The 17,595-nt window shown below is 53.7% G+C and overlaps 3 protein-coding genes across 3 annotated transcripts; 2 read left to right on the plus strand and 1 right to left on the minus strand.

Annotated features, from left to right (window-relative positions):
- The first annotated feature begins 2,776 nt into the window (after positions 1-2,776).
- On the plus strand, positions 2,777-4,386 carry LOC34621192. The gene is made up of 5 exons (XM_026334040.1): positions 2,777-3,235; positions 3,382-3,490; positions 3,595-3,707; positions 3,915-3,992; positions 4,237-4,386. Exons 1-5 carry the CDS (start codon positions 2,777-2,779, stop codon positions 4,384-4,386), a joined length of 909 nt encoding a protein of 302 aa, XP_026189825.1.
- A 1,595-nt stretch (positions 4,387-5,981) lies between these two features.
- Positions 5,982-14,890, minus strand: LOC34621193 (DNA-directed RNA polymerase II subunit rpb1). Its single transcript, XM_026334042.1, has 12 exons — positions 13,916-14,890; positions 13,592-13,685; positions 13,242-13,413; positions 12,503-12,842; positions 11,452-12,171; positions 10,924-11,189; positions 9,951-10,593; positions 9,346-9,621; positions 8,575-9,069; positions 6,923-8,288; positions 6,426-6,569; positions 5,982-6,106 (listed from the first exon to the last, which is right to left on the minus strand). Exons 1-12 carry the CDS (start codon positions 14,888-14,890, stop codon positions 5,982-5,984), a joined length of 5,616 nt encoding a protein of 1,871 aa, XP_026189827.1.
- Positions 14,891-15,926: 1,036 nt separating this feature from the next.
- Positions 15,927-16,478, plus strand: LOC34621194 (small nuclear ribonucleoprotein G). Its single transcript, XM_022734418.1, has 2 exons — positions 15,927-15,996; positions 16,282-16,478. Exons 1-2 carry the CDS (start codon positions 15,927-15,929, stop codon positions 16,476-16,478), a joined length of 267 nt encoding a protein of 88 aa, XP_022589030.1.
- Positions 16,479-17,595: the final 1,117 nt, after the last annotated feature.

Consider the following 17,595-nt stretch of genomic DNA (forward strand, 5'->3'; position numbering starts at 1 on the left):
GGAAGCATCAGCTGCACCAGACTTGTCCACATGAATGCAAGTCGCATTCGCAGCAGCGAACTCGCCCGTTTATGACTTGCCGCACGGGCACAGTATTGGGGGCATGTGCATTCAGTTCCAATAGCAACATACTTTCGCGGCCGGTGCTCAAGAGTTTCCCTGGTGTAACTGCTCGAGGGGCCCCTGGCCGTTTGGCGTTGGGCAAAGGAACAACAGCTTCTGCATGCCACATGCCTTAGAGGCAGCGTGCGGTGTGGTCGAGCGGGAAGCAAGTCACAAGCGCTTCCATCGTATCAGGCTCTAGATGCACCACAAGGAACCGGTGCCATCGTTGGGCTGACTGTGTAGTGAAAGGTACCCTATCTGCTACTTGGTTGCTATAGCAGGTGGCCCTGGCTTTTGCCTTCTGTTTGAGTAAGCTGCGAATCTACAAGGTCTTTAATTGCCTGCCTCTGGCAGTTGTACAGTTCCCTTGTTTCAGTGGTAAACGCATTGAACCACGAAGGGGTTGCATCCACCAAAGCATTTCTAAAGTCAGAAGGAGCGAATTATAGACAGGCATCAGCCTCTAGGTATACTTGAGTGGGTGTGGTAAGCCTCTTGTTTTTCCTCTAAGTAGATCCTCCTAGCTCCAAAACCACATAGCGAAGCGCAGATACTAGCTAGGAAGTGCCTATTGTGAAGGGGGTCCGTCCCGACTTACCTTGCCTTCCCACTTTACCAAGTTTCGGCATGCGGGCGGACACCTCGCTGAGAAGCGCGTTGCCGCACCCTCCACTAGTCGCCTTCCTATTTTGCAATGCATCTCACGCACGTTGAGTCCATCCTCACAATAGGAAACTATCCCTATGCTTCAACAGATAGATAGCACAAGCAGCCTAACTCTCCGGGCAATTCTCAGCTAGATCTATATCCTACAGCACGAACTCTTGGTTACGTGTTTCCATGCAGGTTTGCGTGCCGAACCAGACATATTTCAGGGCCAGACACCTCATCACTCTCTATAGGCAGCATAGATTTTGTCGCGCGCGCCTGGCGTGATAAAGAAGTTAGCTCTGACAACTCTCTTTGGTGAGCTTAGCTACACCTCAATATTTTAAAATACACTAGGTACATTTAACCTAGATATTTAAAATGAGCTAATTGGTTTGTCTGTCGTATAATTTATTTGATGTAGATCTTGACAGCTTGATACATGTAGTCGCAATGCTGTGGCATGTGCGCTGGCTGCGATTGCAAGTTAGTGTTGATGGACAGAGCATTTAGGGAATGCAGCCAGGAGCACATTGGCTGTTTGTTTCCCCTCATGGCGAAAGCTCTGAGAAGTGTGGGTAGGCTGGGGGACCCATCTTTATGAGATACACGCTTCGCGCTCTTCCATCTGTTGGAGAACAAGCTGTGTCGGCACTGACTCTGATAGGCTTCTTGCACGCGCACCCAGTTGCTCACAACATCAAATAAATAGGCACGGAGCGTTCATGCCGCTAGTATGGATCTAACACCACTCTGCAGGCAACTCGCAGATATACTTACAGCTAAACCAACTGGCCACCTCTGAATTACCTTCGAATTTAACAAGCAGGGTAATGGGTATCTAGGAGTTAGCCTGCCTCATAAGAATGTACGTAGGCCAACTAGGCTGGACGCAAGCTGCTGTTTCAGGATAAGGAGAAGGCAAACGCTTGAAATAATTTTCAAGCGACGCACAATTCATTATAACGTATATACAGAGTCTGGAGACGAATTTGCCTCTCTTTAGCAGAGTGTAGCTAAGCGCGGAGGCTACTTCGCATATGCGGTGGAGACTAAAAGGAATTTGACCTAAAAGATAAATAATTATCGCCAAGCCCTTGGTGGGAGGGTACTCTCATAGTGTGCAGGGGGACTGGAATTAGAGTATGACAGACGGAAGCCAGTAACTTTGTAGAGGCTCGATATCGCTGGATGAAAGAAAGAAGCAGTACCTATTTCCATGGCTGCCCCTCCCGTTCAGACACCATGTCTGATACAGCAATGTACTCTGGACGTCTGTCTTCGTGGTTGGTCTGTGGTCTCTGCTCTGTCCACTTTGCTTTTATGGCTCCTCAAGGGTCACCTCGTTGGACTGCCGCCTACGCTGATCCGAATAGGGTATTTGCTGCGTTTGACCTAAAGCAGTACTCCTGTCTACCCATTTGAACCCCAATTCTTTAAGTCAAAAGACAACAGCGGTGAAACGTCACCGGTTCCATCATCACTATGTTAAGCTGCGCATGAGCATGATGCTCATGATACCCTCACATAGGGCCCCCAGCTTGTGTCTGCCGCTTCTTGTACTTTTGTTTCACACCAACCAGGAAATTCGTTCTCTGTATTCTTGTTCTTTATTTTTTTTACGCTGAGCCCCTTTGTAAACGCGGCGCTAATAGACACATGACCTCGCACGACACCGCGTAAGTCCCTGAAGGACGCCTCCCCTGTTGCCTCTCGGCCTCGCCACTCTGAGTGTTACCGTCTTGAACTTCGTTTTCAGGCAGCGCCATCCTATAAAACTACTCATCCCGTACCGCTGCGGTGCATCAACGCCTCAGGGATCCCCGCCTCTGAGGTCTTCCCAGGGCAGTTGAATGTGCTGCTGAGACGGGCAGCAGCAGCCGATGCTGTTGCCTCTCGCCCTCGCCTTTCGTACCGTCCTATTTGATCGGGAGCAATGACGTCGGAAGAGTCTGCTTCTTCGTGCTGCTGTAGCTGCACGTGTGGCGCGTCCTCGTGTAGGCGGGCATCCTCTAGAGCTCCCATGGACACTAGCGTAAGGCAGCGCATTATTGCTGCTTGCAGCACCACGAAGAAGATTCCTTTGCTGACCGAGGCTGTAGAATCGGCGGTAAAGAAGTGCAGCAGCTGTTCATGCTGGACCCGTGCGGCCGTTCCGCCGGAGCAGCGCACATTTTACTGCTGCCTCTGCATGCAAACGCGACAGCGTCGCGACTGCACTTTCTGGGCGTCCCCGTGGAATAATAGCTACCGGACATTTGCGGCCTTCAGTGACCCCGCGAATGCGTCTGCTGCCGCTGCTGCAGAGTACGCAGACAGCGCCGGCAGGGGTATTGGCGGCAGCAACACTACAGCAGAAGCGGCTTTGGCGAAGTTCGCACAAGCCGAAGCTCTCATGCTGAAGTCCATATTTCGTGGAAAGCTGCTGAGAATACTGCGGGCCGCCCTTCCGATTATTTTGGTCTGTAGCACAGTCTACTCGGTAAGTTCAGCCGTCTTTTTGTTGCTTGGCGTGTTGCGAATGCTTCGTAGGAGGTCCATTGAAGCCCACAGCGCACTCACCGCGCGTTGTAGGCGCTACTGATGCACCGCTGCTAGTCCAGTGGCCTTTCTTGGTGTTTGCTGCAGTGTTCATCGCTGACAGGTCCTCTGCCGCAAGTCCTCTTCCTTATTGGCGCCTTCTTCAGTTGTATCCCACTCGCCAACATGCTTGCTGCAATCGTCCGCGTCCGCGAAGGCAAGTCCTGAAGAAGGGCAGTCATGCGTTGCGAGCTTCCTGCGTTTTAGGGGTTGTGTCATGTGCATAGGCTGTATTGGCACTTTTAGAGTTTTCGTTTGCAGAGCAGCTGACGATCATTGGCGACTTTGGTGTCCAGCTGAGCTGTCGAAGGCTGCTGGGCTCTAGCAAGCGCTTTTTGCCCATGAGCCAGGTTAGAGACGTCTTGATTTGCGAGGTGCGCGCGCATGTGTGCCTAGTTTGGGCATGAGGGTTAGAGGGATTTCCTTTTCTTCCCATTCACCGTGCCGTCATCGGCAGTGGCTGGTTGGGCACTAGCAGGATAGGGAGAGGCTTGGAGGCGGCAGAGCCTGGATGGGTGTTATCGGGTGCTTCTGAGGCCATCACTACTGCCTACTTTGTTGCTGCAGTGTTGCGTCTACAGGAAGTAAATGTGTATCGCGTAGCGTACCATGTGGCGCTCATTGTCGGCGATGAACAGGAAATCATTGTGCCTTTCCAGGTGAAGCAGGCATCCATCTCTCGTATTCTAACGCCTCTAGTGTCCACTCATTCACTACGACGCCCGCCTAAGGAGCCGTTGGTCTGTAGCCTAATCATGTAGCGGCTGCGGCCGTCGGTTACGGCTCCTGTGCGCTGCATGTGCTCACCAGGGACCGTTTATTCTTTTCCAACTTCCCTATTCGCGCTGTGGGGTGCTAGATACATACTCTTGGGCGTATGTCCAAATGCTGCGTGAGGTTCAGGACTTTGATCTGCGGCTGGAGGATTGCTTGGCAGCGTATGAGGCACTGCACTGTTTGTTGAAGCCATGCGTTCGCGGCAAACACTTTAAGGGAGAATGCGAAGTACAAACGCCTGCATCTGCCTTCCCAGGGGCCTCTGAAACTGCCTAGAGGCTTGCGGGGAACGGGGACGTGCTGCGCACTCACCCACTATCTTGCCATTCACTTCATGTCAACACATGTGCGAAGCTCCAGCAGCGCGTTTACACTTGTTGCAGGGTTCATAGCTTCGGGGGAAAGGGATTCTTGGCGCGAAAGGAGCAGCAGGCAGGTTGCAGACGTTGGGCGATTGCGCAGCAACTGCTGTACGGTGAAAATGCCACTCTGTAGATAGCCCCTCAAATGCTTCTTCACACTTGTCTGTCTGAGCCCTCGAACGGAAAAACTGACGTTTTAAAAGGCGCTTGCACGCCAAGGGATAGCTCTCGAAGCGACAGCTCAAATAGGCTTTTTTCAGTTTTACCAGCAGGTTGGTATACGTGTACAGTTGTCAGGCGGAGGCCGTGGGAAGGCCTGCCTGCCTCTCAGCTGAGTTGTGCTGTTGTTTGCATCGGCGCAACATCTGCTGGCAACGTTTTTCTCTACCTTTCAATCCTGCAATCCCGTTAGAGAGTTTGTGTACTATTGGGCTGAGTACTGCTTTTACAAAAGGTAAGCGGGCTCGTTTCCGTATTTGAGGCATCGCCCGCTGGCCGGATGAAACAAGCTGCGCCTTTTAGACATCCTCTCAGCGCATGCAGCAATGAAGGGTTTTTGTTAAGCACAGGGGTGTCTTTGTGCAACGGAATAGAGCAGTGGGGAGGTGGGAAGCGAGCGAGTCGTAGCTCTCGATTGCCGCACCGTCGGAACAGCCGCATCACAGTGGCTAAACAAGGCAACACTCCAGTTCGAGTGCACTTGCTGGCTTCCCTGGAACAAACAACCTCAAGAATAGGGGAGGAACGGCTTGCCCCCCAGGACTAGGTATCTCTACCGAGGTTACAACTTCATAGCTGTAGACTCTATAACGCAGCATGCGTAGTCTACATCCAGCGAAAGTAAGGAAGACGAGCACATTAGTAAGCACGAGCACTTAACACGCAAACGCGTAGAGTAGCGAATTCCGAGCCTGTGTAGTGGTGTTACAGACGCGCACCCCTTATCGTCTGGAAAAGCGACATGTACTGGCTGCAGCAGCAGCCCAACTTAAGCCATCGCGGAGTGCCAATAACTGGCTAAAGCGCATTTCAGGCGATCGCTGTGTGCTTGCGTCCCGAGAGAGACACCCACCCCCCTCCTTCCCTGCGGCAGTGCCCCGTTCCCCACACCGTTCGCGGTTTCAGCATTACACGATTAGACCACCAGCAGGCAGCACATTTTATGCGCCTAGTGCATGTCAGCATGCGACCTTCCATGGTCTTTTTGGCGTATGTGGTTAGTCCTATGTGGCTGAGACCCTTCGTCTGTCGAAACGAAGACGCTTAATCTAATGGCGCGAATTATCCGTGTAAGGCGAGGGGAGCGCTTTCTACTTCCTCCCTCTGTCATCAATGCACTGAGCCGATCGACAAAGGTAGAGTCAGAACTGTTTTATCAGATTTAGGAGGGGTGCACATCACTCTCCAACAATTCTCAGGAACAGGCCTGCTCGTCTCCGCTGGCCTATATTCGTTTCGCTCGCGCTCTCACGCGTACTCGCGTTCGCTGCGTGTATCTGTCTTGCCCTACTAAGAAGCGGTCGAACCATCCCCAGCATGCTGGGCCGTTTCGTCTTCCGCTTCTTCAGGAGAATCTTCAGCCGCTTCCAAGTCCTGAGCGACTTCCACGGCGTACGGGTTTGGCGAGAAAGGATCTGTGTGCGCACCAAGAATGACAGACAGAGACACGTGCGTGCATGAAGAAAAACGCGCGCTAAATGCCAGAAGGAGCACTGCCCTCCCGCTGTTTCAGAGACAAGCATCTAGCTCGAATGCCGCTTAAATCGAGAAGCTGCATGCGCGAGCGGCCACGACACATCAGCCATTGCCATTGCGAACAGGACAGCGCAGCGCATAGCACGCATGCGCACAACACGCCACAGCGCGTGAACGCAGGCATTCTAACAAGACGGCGAGACACAAGAAGAGCAACTACAGAGCCCGAAGGAAACAGCCATCCCGCAAAGGCCTCACCAGTTGGCTCATATGCTGGCGACGTGGGCGAGTATTCCTGCGCAGCTTCCTCATACGAAGGCGACATGACTCCCTGAACCGGTGAAGTTGGCGAGTATGCGACTGGGGACGTTGGCGAATAACGCGGAGATTGCACGGAATACGCTGCACACAGACAGCAAAGCCACGGAGACTGCGACAGGCGACCTAAGTCGGTGCGGAGCAACGCGTAATGAAAAGTTGAGTCTACGAGAAGAGAGCTACCAAGCCATTGCCCCCCACCGATAAAGGCGCCATGCATGTCGTATACAGAAAACATATATATATATATATATATGTACTACTGCTCTGTGCTGTCTCAAGAAGGTGTGCTGCAAACAGCGGTAAAGCAGTCAGCCTATCGAGCAAGACGAGAGCCAACAAGCGAGACAGGAAAGCTAGCACGAGCAAGACGGCCAGCCGGTTCCCCCCCCCTCCGGCAAGGGCAGCGCGTGAAGGCGTTTGGGGTTTTGGCTTACCAGGTGACGCCACGTTTCCGTAGCCTTCCGACTGGGGAGAGTATACGGGAGAGGTTGGGGAGTATCGTGGAGAGGTTGGGGAGTATCGTGGGGAGGTTGGGGAGTAAGCGGGCGAGGCAGGAGATGCCGGATCTGCAACTGGCGAAGTTGGCGAGTAGGAGGGCGAAGTTGGCGAGTAGGCGGGCGAAGTTGGCGAGTAGGAGGGGGAGGCGACATTCTGGTTGGGGGAGAAGGGCGCTAGAGGAGCACCTGCGATGGGGGAGGACGGATTCATGCCTAAGGCCGAGTAGACGGGGGAAGTTGGGGAGTACGAGGCGAGGGAGGACGGCGAGTAGGCGGGGGAGAAGGTGGGCGAGGTTGGAGAATAGGACGCGCTGTAGGACGGGGAGGCGACGTTGATAGCCGCCGCTGCGCCATCGGCATCCCTGGTAGTGGCATTCGCTTGGTAGTAAGGGCTTTGCAGGGGAGACGACGGCGAATACGACGGGGAGAAGGTAGCGTCGGCAATCGGCGAAGCGGGCGAAAAGTAACCCTGTCCGACGCCAACTGGAGAGAGGGGGCTTTGTGCTTCTCGGGGGGAGAAGCACGACAGCGGAGACATGGGGGAAGTCGGGGAGCGCGGTGTTTGCTGGGGGGGCGAAAACTTGCCGCCTAAGGCTTGCGTGTCGATTGCTCGCTGGTCGGAGCCAGTCGTAGGAGACGTGGGCGACAGCGGATTCGAAGGCGACTGCGCGAAGGACGAGTAAACGGTCGAAAACGGCATGGGGGAAAAGACGGAAGACACCATGTGCGGCGAAGGCGTGCCTGACCCGTCAGGAGAAAAGCCGTCAGCTCCTCCTGGCGATACAAGGCCTTCCAGCGTCAGATCTTGTTGCGCATCTGCCGCACGATGCGCGTCTTTCAGTTTCTCTTCGTCGATTAAAAGATCCACGTCTCCCGTCCCGAGAGGACATAGCTGGCCGACCATGATGTTTTCAGTCACGCCCCTTAGGTGATCCGTCTCCGCGAACACTGCAGCCTCCATGAGAATTTCCACCGTTTCCTCGAAGGAGCACTTCTTCAGCGGACCCTTCTCTACCCTGTTGATCCCGTGGCGCGTAATGCTCATCAAATAGCCCTTCTGCGTCATCGTGTCGCACAAAACAGCGAGGTGTCTGTAATTCACGTAACTCCCGTCGAAGGAAATGACCGCACGCAGTTCCCGCAAGAGGGCGCGCCGGACCGCCTCGATCCCTAAAACATCGAATATTTCCGTAATGTCGTTGCTCGTCGTTCGAGTTGAATCCACACGCGGGCACGTCAACACCTCCTCAAGGTTGCAGCCGTCGGTATCCAACACCCAGTTATTCACGCGCTCGAACTTCCCCTGTGAAATAGGCATACACAAAGCGCAACGGGCAGCATGCACAAGATCACATCGCGTTCAAAAAAGACGATGGGAAAGAACTAGGAATAGAAGAAAGAGCAACTGTCGAGGTGACGCGAGTAGCATACCTACTTTTAGTGCAACACCAAGCAAATAGTGGGAAGGGGGGCTGCACTCATGAGAAAGATATGGATACACTCTCCAAGCGAGACACCGCACACCGCAAACCCGATTCACACAGCATGGCATAAAAGATGTGTGTGTGCACGACGGCGGTGTTCCTTACCGTTGTTGGATTATACAACGTCCGAGCCTCCTCCCTCATGTACACCTTGGTGATCCGGCTGACGCCTCGAAGGGTAATTCCGACAAGACAATGAAGCATGAGCTTCTGAAGAAACCTATTCTCAATTTCTGAAGCTTGGTCATCGGCTCCATTCTCCTGCTCTACGCCATGTTTCTTGATCCGGATCCTCAGCACAAGCTCGTCCGAGTTGTCGTCGGTCCAAATGCAATCAAGTTCGTCATTATCAAACTCCCTATAAATCGTTTCGCCGATTTCCTTCATTGTTAGCTTCTTGTCGATCATCACCTTCGAGTCCAGCTGCACTCGCAGGAGCCACCGCCCAAGGCTCTCCGGCAGCTCCTCGTCATCAGGAAACTCGTAGTAGTCGGACACCCACTGCTTGTCCTGAGGAACTATTGTCTTCGTTGGATCCGGATCATAAATTACTTGCGCCATTGTGCACACTCTCTCCAAGGTGGTGTGTTCAAGTCGTGTCTGCAAAAGTGCAAAACCAGATGTACATACATGCATCATGCACACACATCCATAATACACCCACACAGTTTATATTTCCTAAGCGGAATCTGCCGCAGCTGCTGTTCCTCTCGTGGCTGGCCCCTCGAAACCCCACCAGCAAACTTGCACCGCCCTTCGTAAAGCAACGATGCCTAAAAGGCGATATATTCACGCATGTAACAGGAACATTAAATGAATAGTCGACGCACACAAACCCCCATACACAAAAAATAGCGCAGGCCCGCTGCACTGTACCTGCACATCCTTCGCCCTTTCCTGATCGTAGGCTCCTTCATCGAGCAGGTACACCGTGAGACTTGGCGTCTTGACCGTCTTCGCGACGTTGATGAGTTCCTTGAGCCTAGGAACACCAAGAGTGACATTTTTCGATCCTACACCCGCAAAGTGAAACGTGTTTAAGGTCATTTGAGTCGCCGGCTCCCCGATGGACTGCGCCGCTATCGCTCCTACGCATTCTCCTGCATGCGCTAGGGACCGGTGAAACTGCCGTTCTACTTCTCCCAGTAACCACTGAAGCGCACACAAAAGACACGCGGCCAGACAGCATGAGTCAGAAGAACTCGGGCGTCAATCTCTTACACACGCAGGAAGGCTACAGCTGAGGGGGGCAGCGGGGGGAAGCAAAGACCGCAAAATGCTCTTTAAAGGCGAATCGATTGCGTCTGAAAAGGAAGAGCTTTCGCATTCAGCCAATAAGCAAGCCTACGCCGACTTTCCTAGAAGGCGGTTCAAGACGCAAACCAATCGCGCTATGCTCAGAAAGACGAAGTGATAAACATGCGAAGTGACCGCCTGCCTCTCGAATCAGATTTGACCGCAGACGCAAGCCCAAGACTTACGTGGACTGCCTTGGTGCCAAGTTGCTCCCTCTCCATCAGCCTCCTCGAATTGAGGACTGTCCTGAGATGCGCCTTCATGAAAATGGTTGCGTTTTCCTGCACCTCCGCCGAGATCGTGTCTGCTTTGCAGGTCTGCTTGACGACCACCAGCTTCTCGTTCAACAATTCTTGCACGCTTGTTGCAATGCTGACGGGGTCCTGATTCTTTATCTGCTCGGCAGATGCAGGGAACTGCGCCTTGGCAAACTCGACGAGGCGGGTGATGTTGATGGGAATGTGCTGCTTTACCTCCCCATCGGGGAAGATAGACTTGCACAGCCTTAGCTTATCCTCTTTTATCGCTTCAAACTCATCCTCTAGAATTTGTTGCGCCGCAAAGTCGACAAACAGTCGAGTCCTGAGCTCTTCGTCTAAGATCCAGCCCTTCCCATAGCTTTCCTGATCGAAATCGTGTCGATAGACCCTGCGCATCTTTTCTGAATCCATCTGCATAAGCTCGATCACCTGGTCCTCCACATACTCCCCGCTCATGCCGTCCTCTCCATAGAGGAATTGCAAAACCTCTTGTGCACTGTTGCGCACTGTTCGGTCATAGCTGACCTTCACATCTTCCATGGCTTTCATGAGCCGGCGCTGGATGTACCTTGAGAAAACACATGGGAGTAAGCAAAGCACAGCGTAAAACAGTGCTTGAAAAAATTCTGACATCCCTAGACAACGAACCCCATCCACGAATCGATATGCAGCATACAACCTAGGCGCCAGCTTGAGAAAAAACAAGCAACAAGTAGGCATAGGGGGAGGAACGAAAACACCAATGAAGACCTGCAACTGTTTACGATCTTCTACAGGACAAAGCGCTGTCCCCCCCTATCCCGCACCTCCCGCCTCCCCACCCACCCACCTCTTTCCCCCATGAAAAAGAATCACATTGAAGCCCGCTGCTTCGCACTGCTTCAGGCTATGTTCTTACCCAGTTTCCGAAGTCTTGCAAGCTGTATCGATGATACCTTCCCTCCCTCCCATGGCGTGGAAGAATAATTCCTGAGGCAGCAGCCCCGTGAGGTAGCTGTGTTCAACAAACCCTCTGCTTTCTGGAGAGTAGTCGAATTTGCTGAAATGTGGCAAAGACCGATTGTTGAACCCAAAGGGAATCCGTTTCCCTTCAACGTTCTGCTGGCCCACGCAGGCCATAATCTGAGAAATGTTAATTGTGCTCCCTTTAGAGCCAGCCAACACCTGGAAAACGCACAGCGGCAAGCGGCAAGCAGCAGGCACAAACAACAAAGCAGCATCCCCATGAGCCTCTGCACCCGCATCAGGGAGAGCAGCCGCCTGCCTCTCCGCATCCGCTGACGTAACTGCCACTCTCGAGAGCAAGCCAAGCGTTCACTGGGTGGGTGTGATATCATACAGTAGGCACAGGCACGCAAGAAATAGTCCTCAGGGAGAGCGAAGAGAAGCAAATAAGAATAAACGGAAACTTGTGTGCTGCACGTACCATGGCCATGATGTTGTTCGACTCATCAAGCTGCTCCGATGCGATTTTCCCCGATTTTTCTCTTGCCGCGTTCAGTTCCTTGTTGACCCGCGCTTCGAAACTTTCCCTTAAACTCTTTCCTGGCTGCGCCTCGAGTCTTCCCTGATGCGCTAAACGCGTCAGATGTGCCACTTCGTCCTTTGCTTCCTTGAGGATTTCCTGCACTTTCTTGCAGGTTTCTTCGGATGTGATGATGTCACTGCAGCCTACAGTAAATCCCTGATGTAGCAGCCAAAAGTTGACAAGTTTCTGCAGCGCTCCTAGAAAATCCTTGGTGCGTTCGGGGCCTGCTTCATTCCAGAGAAGATGAATTAGAGAGCCGCTGGAGGAACCGACGGTTTTCTTGCAGATCTTTCCCGCCAAAAGCTCGCCCTGCCGGATAATCACCCTTTCGTCTCGCTCCGAGACAAACAAGTTTTCTTTCTTTCTATCAACGAGCCCGCCGACATCGCGCATCATGTTGATGCGCATGCGGGTGTTGGCGCCCCCCCCGGAACTCGTGTTGAAACAGAGAAGAAGGGAAAACAGCTGTTTTCCTGTCCATAAAGGCTCAGGACAGAGAATCGCCGGGGGCGGCACGACTCCGTCCCAGTAAGGAATTTGCAGCAACAAATCAAATACCATGGGCCGCGTCAGAAACGTGTCTCGTCGCGTGAACTTGCTGACCGCAAGAAGAGAATCCTGAGAGGAAAGATACACGCAGAAAATGCATGAAAGAAAATGCATATGGCCGAATCCGACGCAGAAACCAAGGCCTCTTTTGGCCCTCACATCAAAGCAGTGCGGTTATCCTCCACCGCTGACTGCACACTCTACGCAACACGCGCCTGAACGACTTGCAGTAATATTCCGCCTCCTGCTGCTGCTGCTGCCACCGCTACCCCTGCTAAGAATTTTAAATGTTCACAGAGAGAGGACGCCGCTGGTGTCCCCGTGACATGCCTTGCAAGAACCTCTCATCCGTCAGCGAAATAGGAAGAAAGAGATAGAGGAAAAAAAGAAACGAGCTTACTTGCACAATTCCCATGACGGGCTTGTTCCCTTGTGGAGAGACGATCTGCTTAGGCACGAGCATGAGGTGTTTAATCTCCGCCCGCGTTTCTTCGCTCTGCGCGAGATGGAGATTCATTTCATCCCCGTCAAAGTCTGCGTTGTAGGGCGAAGTGACGGACAGATTTAGACGGAAAGTCGAGTATGGGAGCACCCGAACCCTGTGGCCCATGATGGACATTTTGTGCAGCGAAGGCTGCCGATTGAACAGCACATAGTCTCCGTCTTGCATGTGTCGCTCCACCCTGTAGCCAACCTCTAATGCCACTTCCCCGCCCTTCTTCGCGTGACGCAGGTCGAACCTGCACGACAACGACAGCGCAGTTCGAACGACACCCCCACTGCTGCTTCAACACGCGCATGCGGGAGCCGCCGCTGCGTCAGCGCCTCGGCCGATTAACCGTCGGCGGGCTGCTCAGGCCCCCTGCTGCTAAGGGGAGTCTTCGGCAGCAGTGCAGCATCCGGCAAGCGCAAGAAATAGCGCGCGAACGAGTGGCAACGCCCTTGCCCGCAGCGCTTTTTGTCCCTCACAAAGAGACGTGCGAGGCTGCCCGCCACGCGACATGCAAGCCGCCTATTTCTCCGTTCTGTTATTTGCTCATAAGCGAGCATCCGACGCGGCGCAGTCTCAAAAAAACAACATCTGGGGGTGTGCAATCGCCAGTCACTGAAATTGTACCCGATTGTGTAAGTGCACGCACCTCGTCCCGTCCTCCCGAATCACATACTTCGCCCCTGGCCATTCAAGTGGCCCTCTTTTCACGAGCTCCTTCATCTTGCTCAAGTTCAAGTGCGTGACACACTCTGGATACGTGAGGGTCATGGCGATGCTCTTCGGGACGCCAACTACATCGATTGGCAGGTTAGGATCACCTGCGAAACGCACACAGATATATATACGTAAACATACACACATACGTACACAAATATACACATACATACACAGACAGCGTCACAGCGCGCGTCTCTGGCCATCTGAGCTTTGAACGAAGCTTCAAGCCCAGAAGCCGCCGAAACACGCCTGTGCCGAAAGTGCACGAAGCCTACACACCTGTGATGACGGTTCTTGCGGAAAAGTCCACTCTCTTCCCCATCAGGTTACCCCGGAGCCGCCCCTCCTTCCCCTTGAGACGAGAACGCAGCGCCTGCAGGAAAGCCGCACACACACCCACACCCACGCCTCTCCAATCCCTCAAGCCGTGCATTCTTGAGAATGAAGATTCAGCTTCAGCGGACTCTTGCCTCGCCGAGAAAAGAGGCCCTGGTCATCAGAGGCAACACCTCTAGCGGCGGGAGGGGGAGGGGGAAACTTAGCGCTGTCAGTACAGGGGGAGGTGTCTGTGTGCACAACTTGGTAGCAGGACACCTCGCGCACCTTGATGGGTTTCTTAGATCGCGTTGTCGCGACGGGAACTCCTGGAATATCATTGTCAAAGAACGTCGTGACGTGATACTGGAGTAAGAGGTTCATCTCCTGCAGGACTGCGGAAGGGACCGAGTCGCCCTGCCTTTTAAGGGAAGCATTGGTTTTGACAATGTCAACGAGCTTGAGGGTCAAATCGTCTTCGCTCCTCGTGTTTCCGTTCTGCACGCTTGGCCTCACGGCAGGGGGCGGAATGGGGAGAGTGCTAAGGATGAAGGAAGCGGGATGTGCCCTCTCTGGATCGAACCCCAGCAGCCGAATATCCTGCTCCGGCACTCTCTTGATGATGGCGAGCGCCTCCTCCGGTACGAGGACTCTCCTTAGGTCCTCAGGCGCCTCTTCATCGCCATCGACTCCCCCCTTCTGCTCGGGGAAAGCCACCATCAGGTTTGGCCCCTCCTTGAAGTACCGCGGCTGTACGCAGCCGCAGCCTCCCCCCACGCCTGCCGTGTCCTCCCCTCCCTCGTCATCCATCTCGCACCGCTTTTTGCCAGCGCACAAATCTACCAGCCGTCGTAGCCTCTTGGCAGGAGCTCGCACTGCTGCCGCAGCCTGGAGCCGAGGATCGTTGCGGGAAACAAGGAGGCGCCCGCAAGAGCAACACACGCAACGGAGAACGCGCAGAACAGCGCCAATAAAGCCATAATGATACACCGGTTTAACGAGATTGAGGTGACCAAAGTGACCCGGGCAATTTTTGACGTCCATCAAGCAAGTTTGGCACTTGAGGCGATAATCCAAAGTTCCCAGGCGCAAGTCGTTGAGGCCATTGGCTTTGGGAAGGCCTTGTTCGTAGAGCTCCGTGCTTGTGATTTCGCAGACTGACATCCGCTGGATTTGCTCGGCACTCAGTACGCCGAACTGAATTGCACCTACCCGCTTGTACGGGCAGGGAGAGTAGGGCGTAGCGAGGGAGAGGGTCGTCATCGTGACGCCGTTCCTCCTTCCGCTGCTGCTGCTGCTGGTGCGCTGCGCGCGTCTCCACCTGGCTGGCCCTGACGGACCCCTCGGCGTTCAGACACCGAGGGGTCCGAGACAACGGGAAGCAAACGATGGGGTATTTATGGGGTTCCCCTCGGCAGCGATTCGAGGCCTCTCTGTTTCTCTCCGCAGGAGGCCCTACGGAACAACACAGGGAGCCTACCAAACGATCTTCAAACAGAAACAAACCTTCGGGCTCAAGCAAGCAGGAATGCGGGGGTGCAGGCAGCACGGAAAACTAGAGATTCTGGCGAACGGCGTATTTTGTACAGCTCGCAGCGCGCGCAGTGGCGCTGCGAGCTGCGGAAGGTGAGGCCTCCGTCTCTGTTGGTTCCCCCTGATAGCAAAAGAAAATACCGTTTCCCTTAGAAAAAAGGGGTTGGAAAAGGGGGCAACAGCAAAGCAGCCTGCGGCCGCTTTCGGGAGACCAAGGCAGCGGAAGACATAGGACTAATTACACACCAGGCGACCTCTTGAGGGCATGGGGGAGTGCAGAGAGCAAATATGCAGGCGGAACAGAATCACTATGCACCTCTTTGAACCCTAAACCCCACAAAGGGCTCTCCCTTTCACGGGCTGATCTCCTCGGTGCATGCACCAGCAGTACTTGCTTGCAGCCCCTCGCTTCCTTGAGCCTTCGCTCTCTCTTGTTCATGCCCCCTCTTCACGAATTTTCCCTTCTGCACCTTAAAAACTGCCTGAGTAGTTCTTTTGGAGGCCCATTCAACATCTCTCTTTTCTTTCTCTCCGCTGCAGCAACGACGCTGCCTCTGTCACCCTCCCTAGCCGATCTGCATCATCGGCGGCAGCGGCCTTTTGGTTCAACTCCTGTATTTTCCCTTGTATTACCTCTGTTTCGCCGAAATTCGGCGAAGGGAACTTCTGCATCTCAGGCTTTGTGAGGTAGACCCTAAGGTTTGTCCGCCTCTCACCTCCACACCGAACAGTCGGGAAATCCTCAAGACCCTACACTCTTTCAAAGATGCCGTCTGTCATTGGAAAAGCCGGCCCCCCCGCGGATCTCCGCCGTTTTATGGAGAAGCGTCTCGACGGTAAGCTGATTTAATCCATGAAAGCCCCTGCTGCATTGCTGGCGCCGTTGCTAGGGGGTAGATCGGTGTTATGCTTTTGCTTTGCCTTCTGTTGGGCAAGAATCACGTCGATCCTCTCAGCCCGCTGTACCGTAGACTGAGTGCAAGATTTCTTCCTCACCCGGTGTATCGCCAGCTGCCTGCCGCGCATCCTTTGCCGCCTGCTTGCTTCCTCGGGGCGCAGAAGCTGCCCGAGCGGGGAAATAAGGAGCTGTTTTGTTTGCTGTCTGTTTGCGGTGGCTGCAGTACACCTGAGTGGTGGCCGCCGCGTTGTTGGTGTTATGCGGGGCTATGATACGTTCATGAATGTCGTTCTAGACAACGCCCTGGAGCTGAGGGGCCGTCCCGGATCCAAGCAAGTCGAGAGGAATGAACTCGGGATGGTTGTTATTAGGGGGAATTCTATTTTAGACTGGGAGTGCCTGGACAAGGTCCGCCCATGAGCAAGCCTTTAAGTGTACAAAAGGCGTCTCGCGGAGACAGTGAAAGTTTGATTCCCAGTGGATAAACCGCACTTAAACCCTTGTCATTTTCGCTTAAGACGTGAGAGGCTCTTCTCAGCACGTGCGCTGAACGGAGGAAGCAACGAAAGAAGCCTTAGGGGAAGGAAGCCCTCCTAGGGCTTTGAAAGATCCATTACAGGGGTGCGGAGGGGGAACTATTTCACGGCCCTTTGAAAGGGGTTTCCAGTGATGGGTGCCCTTTTGTTCCCTCCCAGAAAGAGGCGGTGTGTATGGAAGGGGGAAAACTCGGGGGGTTCAATTTTGTTGTTGCTTCAGTCTTGGAATGTGCTGGTTACTGAACATCTTACGACGTTGAATGATTCGCGCGGCAGAGCACCGAGCAGGCAGCGGGGGTAGCAACATGGAGGAGGGAGGCAGAGGGCACTTAGTTTCTTTTTTGTCGTAGAAACAGTTAGACGGTCTCGAGAGATTTGTTTGCTTCGTTCTGCTGCTGCTAAGTGTCTCTCGTACCACCCTCTCCTTTGTGTTCTTGTATGGATTCTTCCTCGGTCCCTCGGCTGTTGCTATTTGCCTCTTCATGTGAGTAACAGTAGAAGCAACCAGAGACAGGCAAATCAGGGAGGGGGGAAGGGAGAAAATTGTCTGCGCTCCCGCGGGGCACAGGTTCTGTCAATGGCGACGGGCAGCACCAAGAGCTTGTCCAAAGCTCAGAACACTCGCAGCTAAAGATCGGCCTGTGAAATGGCAAACACGCCGGCGGGAGGGAGGGGAGGGCACTCGAGCGGGTTATTATGTCCCTCTGACTGCTATGAAAACGCCCTCGATGTTGCCGTTTTCGAGTTGACAAACATGTTAGAAGTGCCTCCAGAGCTAGCCAGCTGGCTGTAACCCGCGGAGCTCAGCCATGACACGTTTATTACGCTAGTTATATTTAGCTATGAACTATTGAGGCACACTCTAACTGGCTCGCCTTGATACAGAGGATGCAATTTTGTCTCCATGTAGGGTATAGGGAATGCGCAAGTAGCTGCGAATGCTCTGAGTGCGAGAGGTGCAGCTTCGCGCACCGTAGCTCTGTCTCCCCCTCACGTCGAAA

This window comes from Cyclospora cayetanensis, unplaced genomic scaffold, assembly GCF_002999335.1.
Source record: "Cyclospora cayetanensis isolate NF1_C8 unplaced genomic scaffold, CcayRef3 CcayRef3_contig_35, whole genome shotgun sequence".
Taxonomy (NCBI): domain Eukaryota; phylum Apicomplexa; class Conoidasida; order Eucoccidiorida; family Eimeriidae; genus Cyclospora; species Cyclospora cayetanensis.

What these genes read in the sequence shown, in the direction of transcription:
- LOC34621192 (XM_026334040.1), top strand. Translation starts at nt 2,777, where the DNA reads ATGGACACTAGCGTAAGGCAGCGCATTATTGCTGCTTGCAGCACCACG. An exon ending in TCTGTAGCACAGTCTACTCG is followed by an intron (nt 3,236 to 3,381) that starts GTAAGTTCAGCC and finishes TGTTTGCTGCAG; the next exon opens with TGTTCATCGCTGACAGGTCC. An exon ending in GAGACGTCTTGATTTGCGAG is followed by an intron (nt 3,708 to 3,914) that starts GTGCGCGCGCAT and finishes TTGCGTCTACAG; the next exon opens with GAAGTAAATGTGTATCGCGT.
- LOC34621194 (XM_022734418.1), top strand. Translation starts at nt 15,927, where the DNA reads ATGCCGTCTGTCATTGGAAAAGCCGGCCCCCCCGCGGATCTCCGCCGT. An exon ending in TATGGAGAAGCGTCTCGACG is followed by an intron (nt 15,997 to 16,281) that starts GTAAGCTGATTT and finishes CGGTGGCTGCAG; the next exon opens with TACACCTGAGTGGTGGCCGC.
- LOC34621193 (XM_026334042.1), bottom strand. Translation starts at nt 14,890, where the DNA reads ATGACGACCCTCTCCCTCGCTACGCCCTACTCTCCCTGCCCGTACAAG. An exon ending in GATCTAAGAAACCCATCAAG is followed by an intron (nt 13,686 to 13,915) that starts GTGCGCGAGGTG and finishes GCTTTCCTGCAG; the next exon opens with GCGCTGCGTTCTCGTCTCAA. An exon ending in CGCAAGAACCGTCATCACAG is followed by an intron (nt 13,414 to 13,591) that starts GTGTGTAGGCTT and finishes TGCGTTTCGCAG; the next exon opens with GTGATCCTAACCTGCCAATC.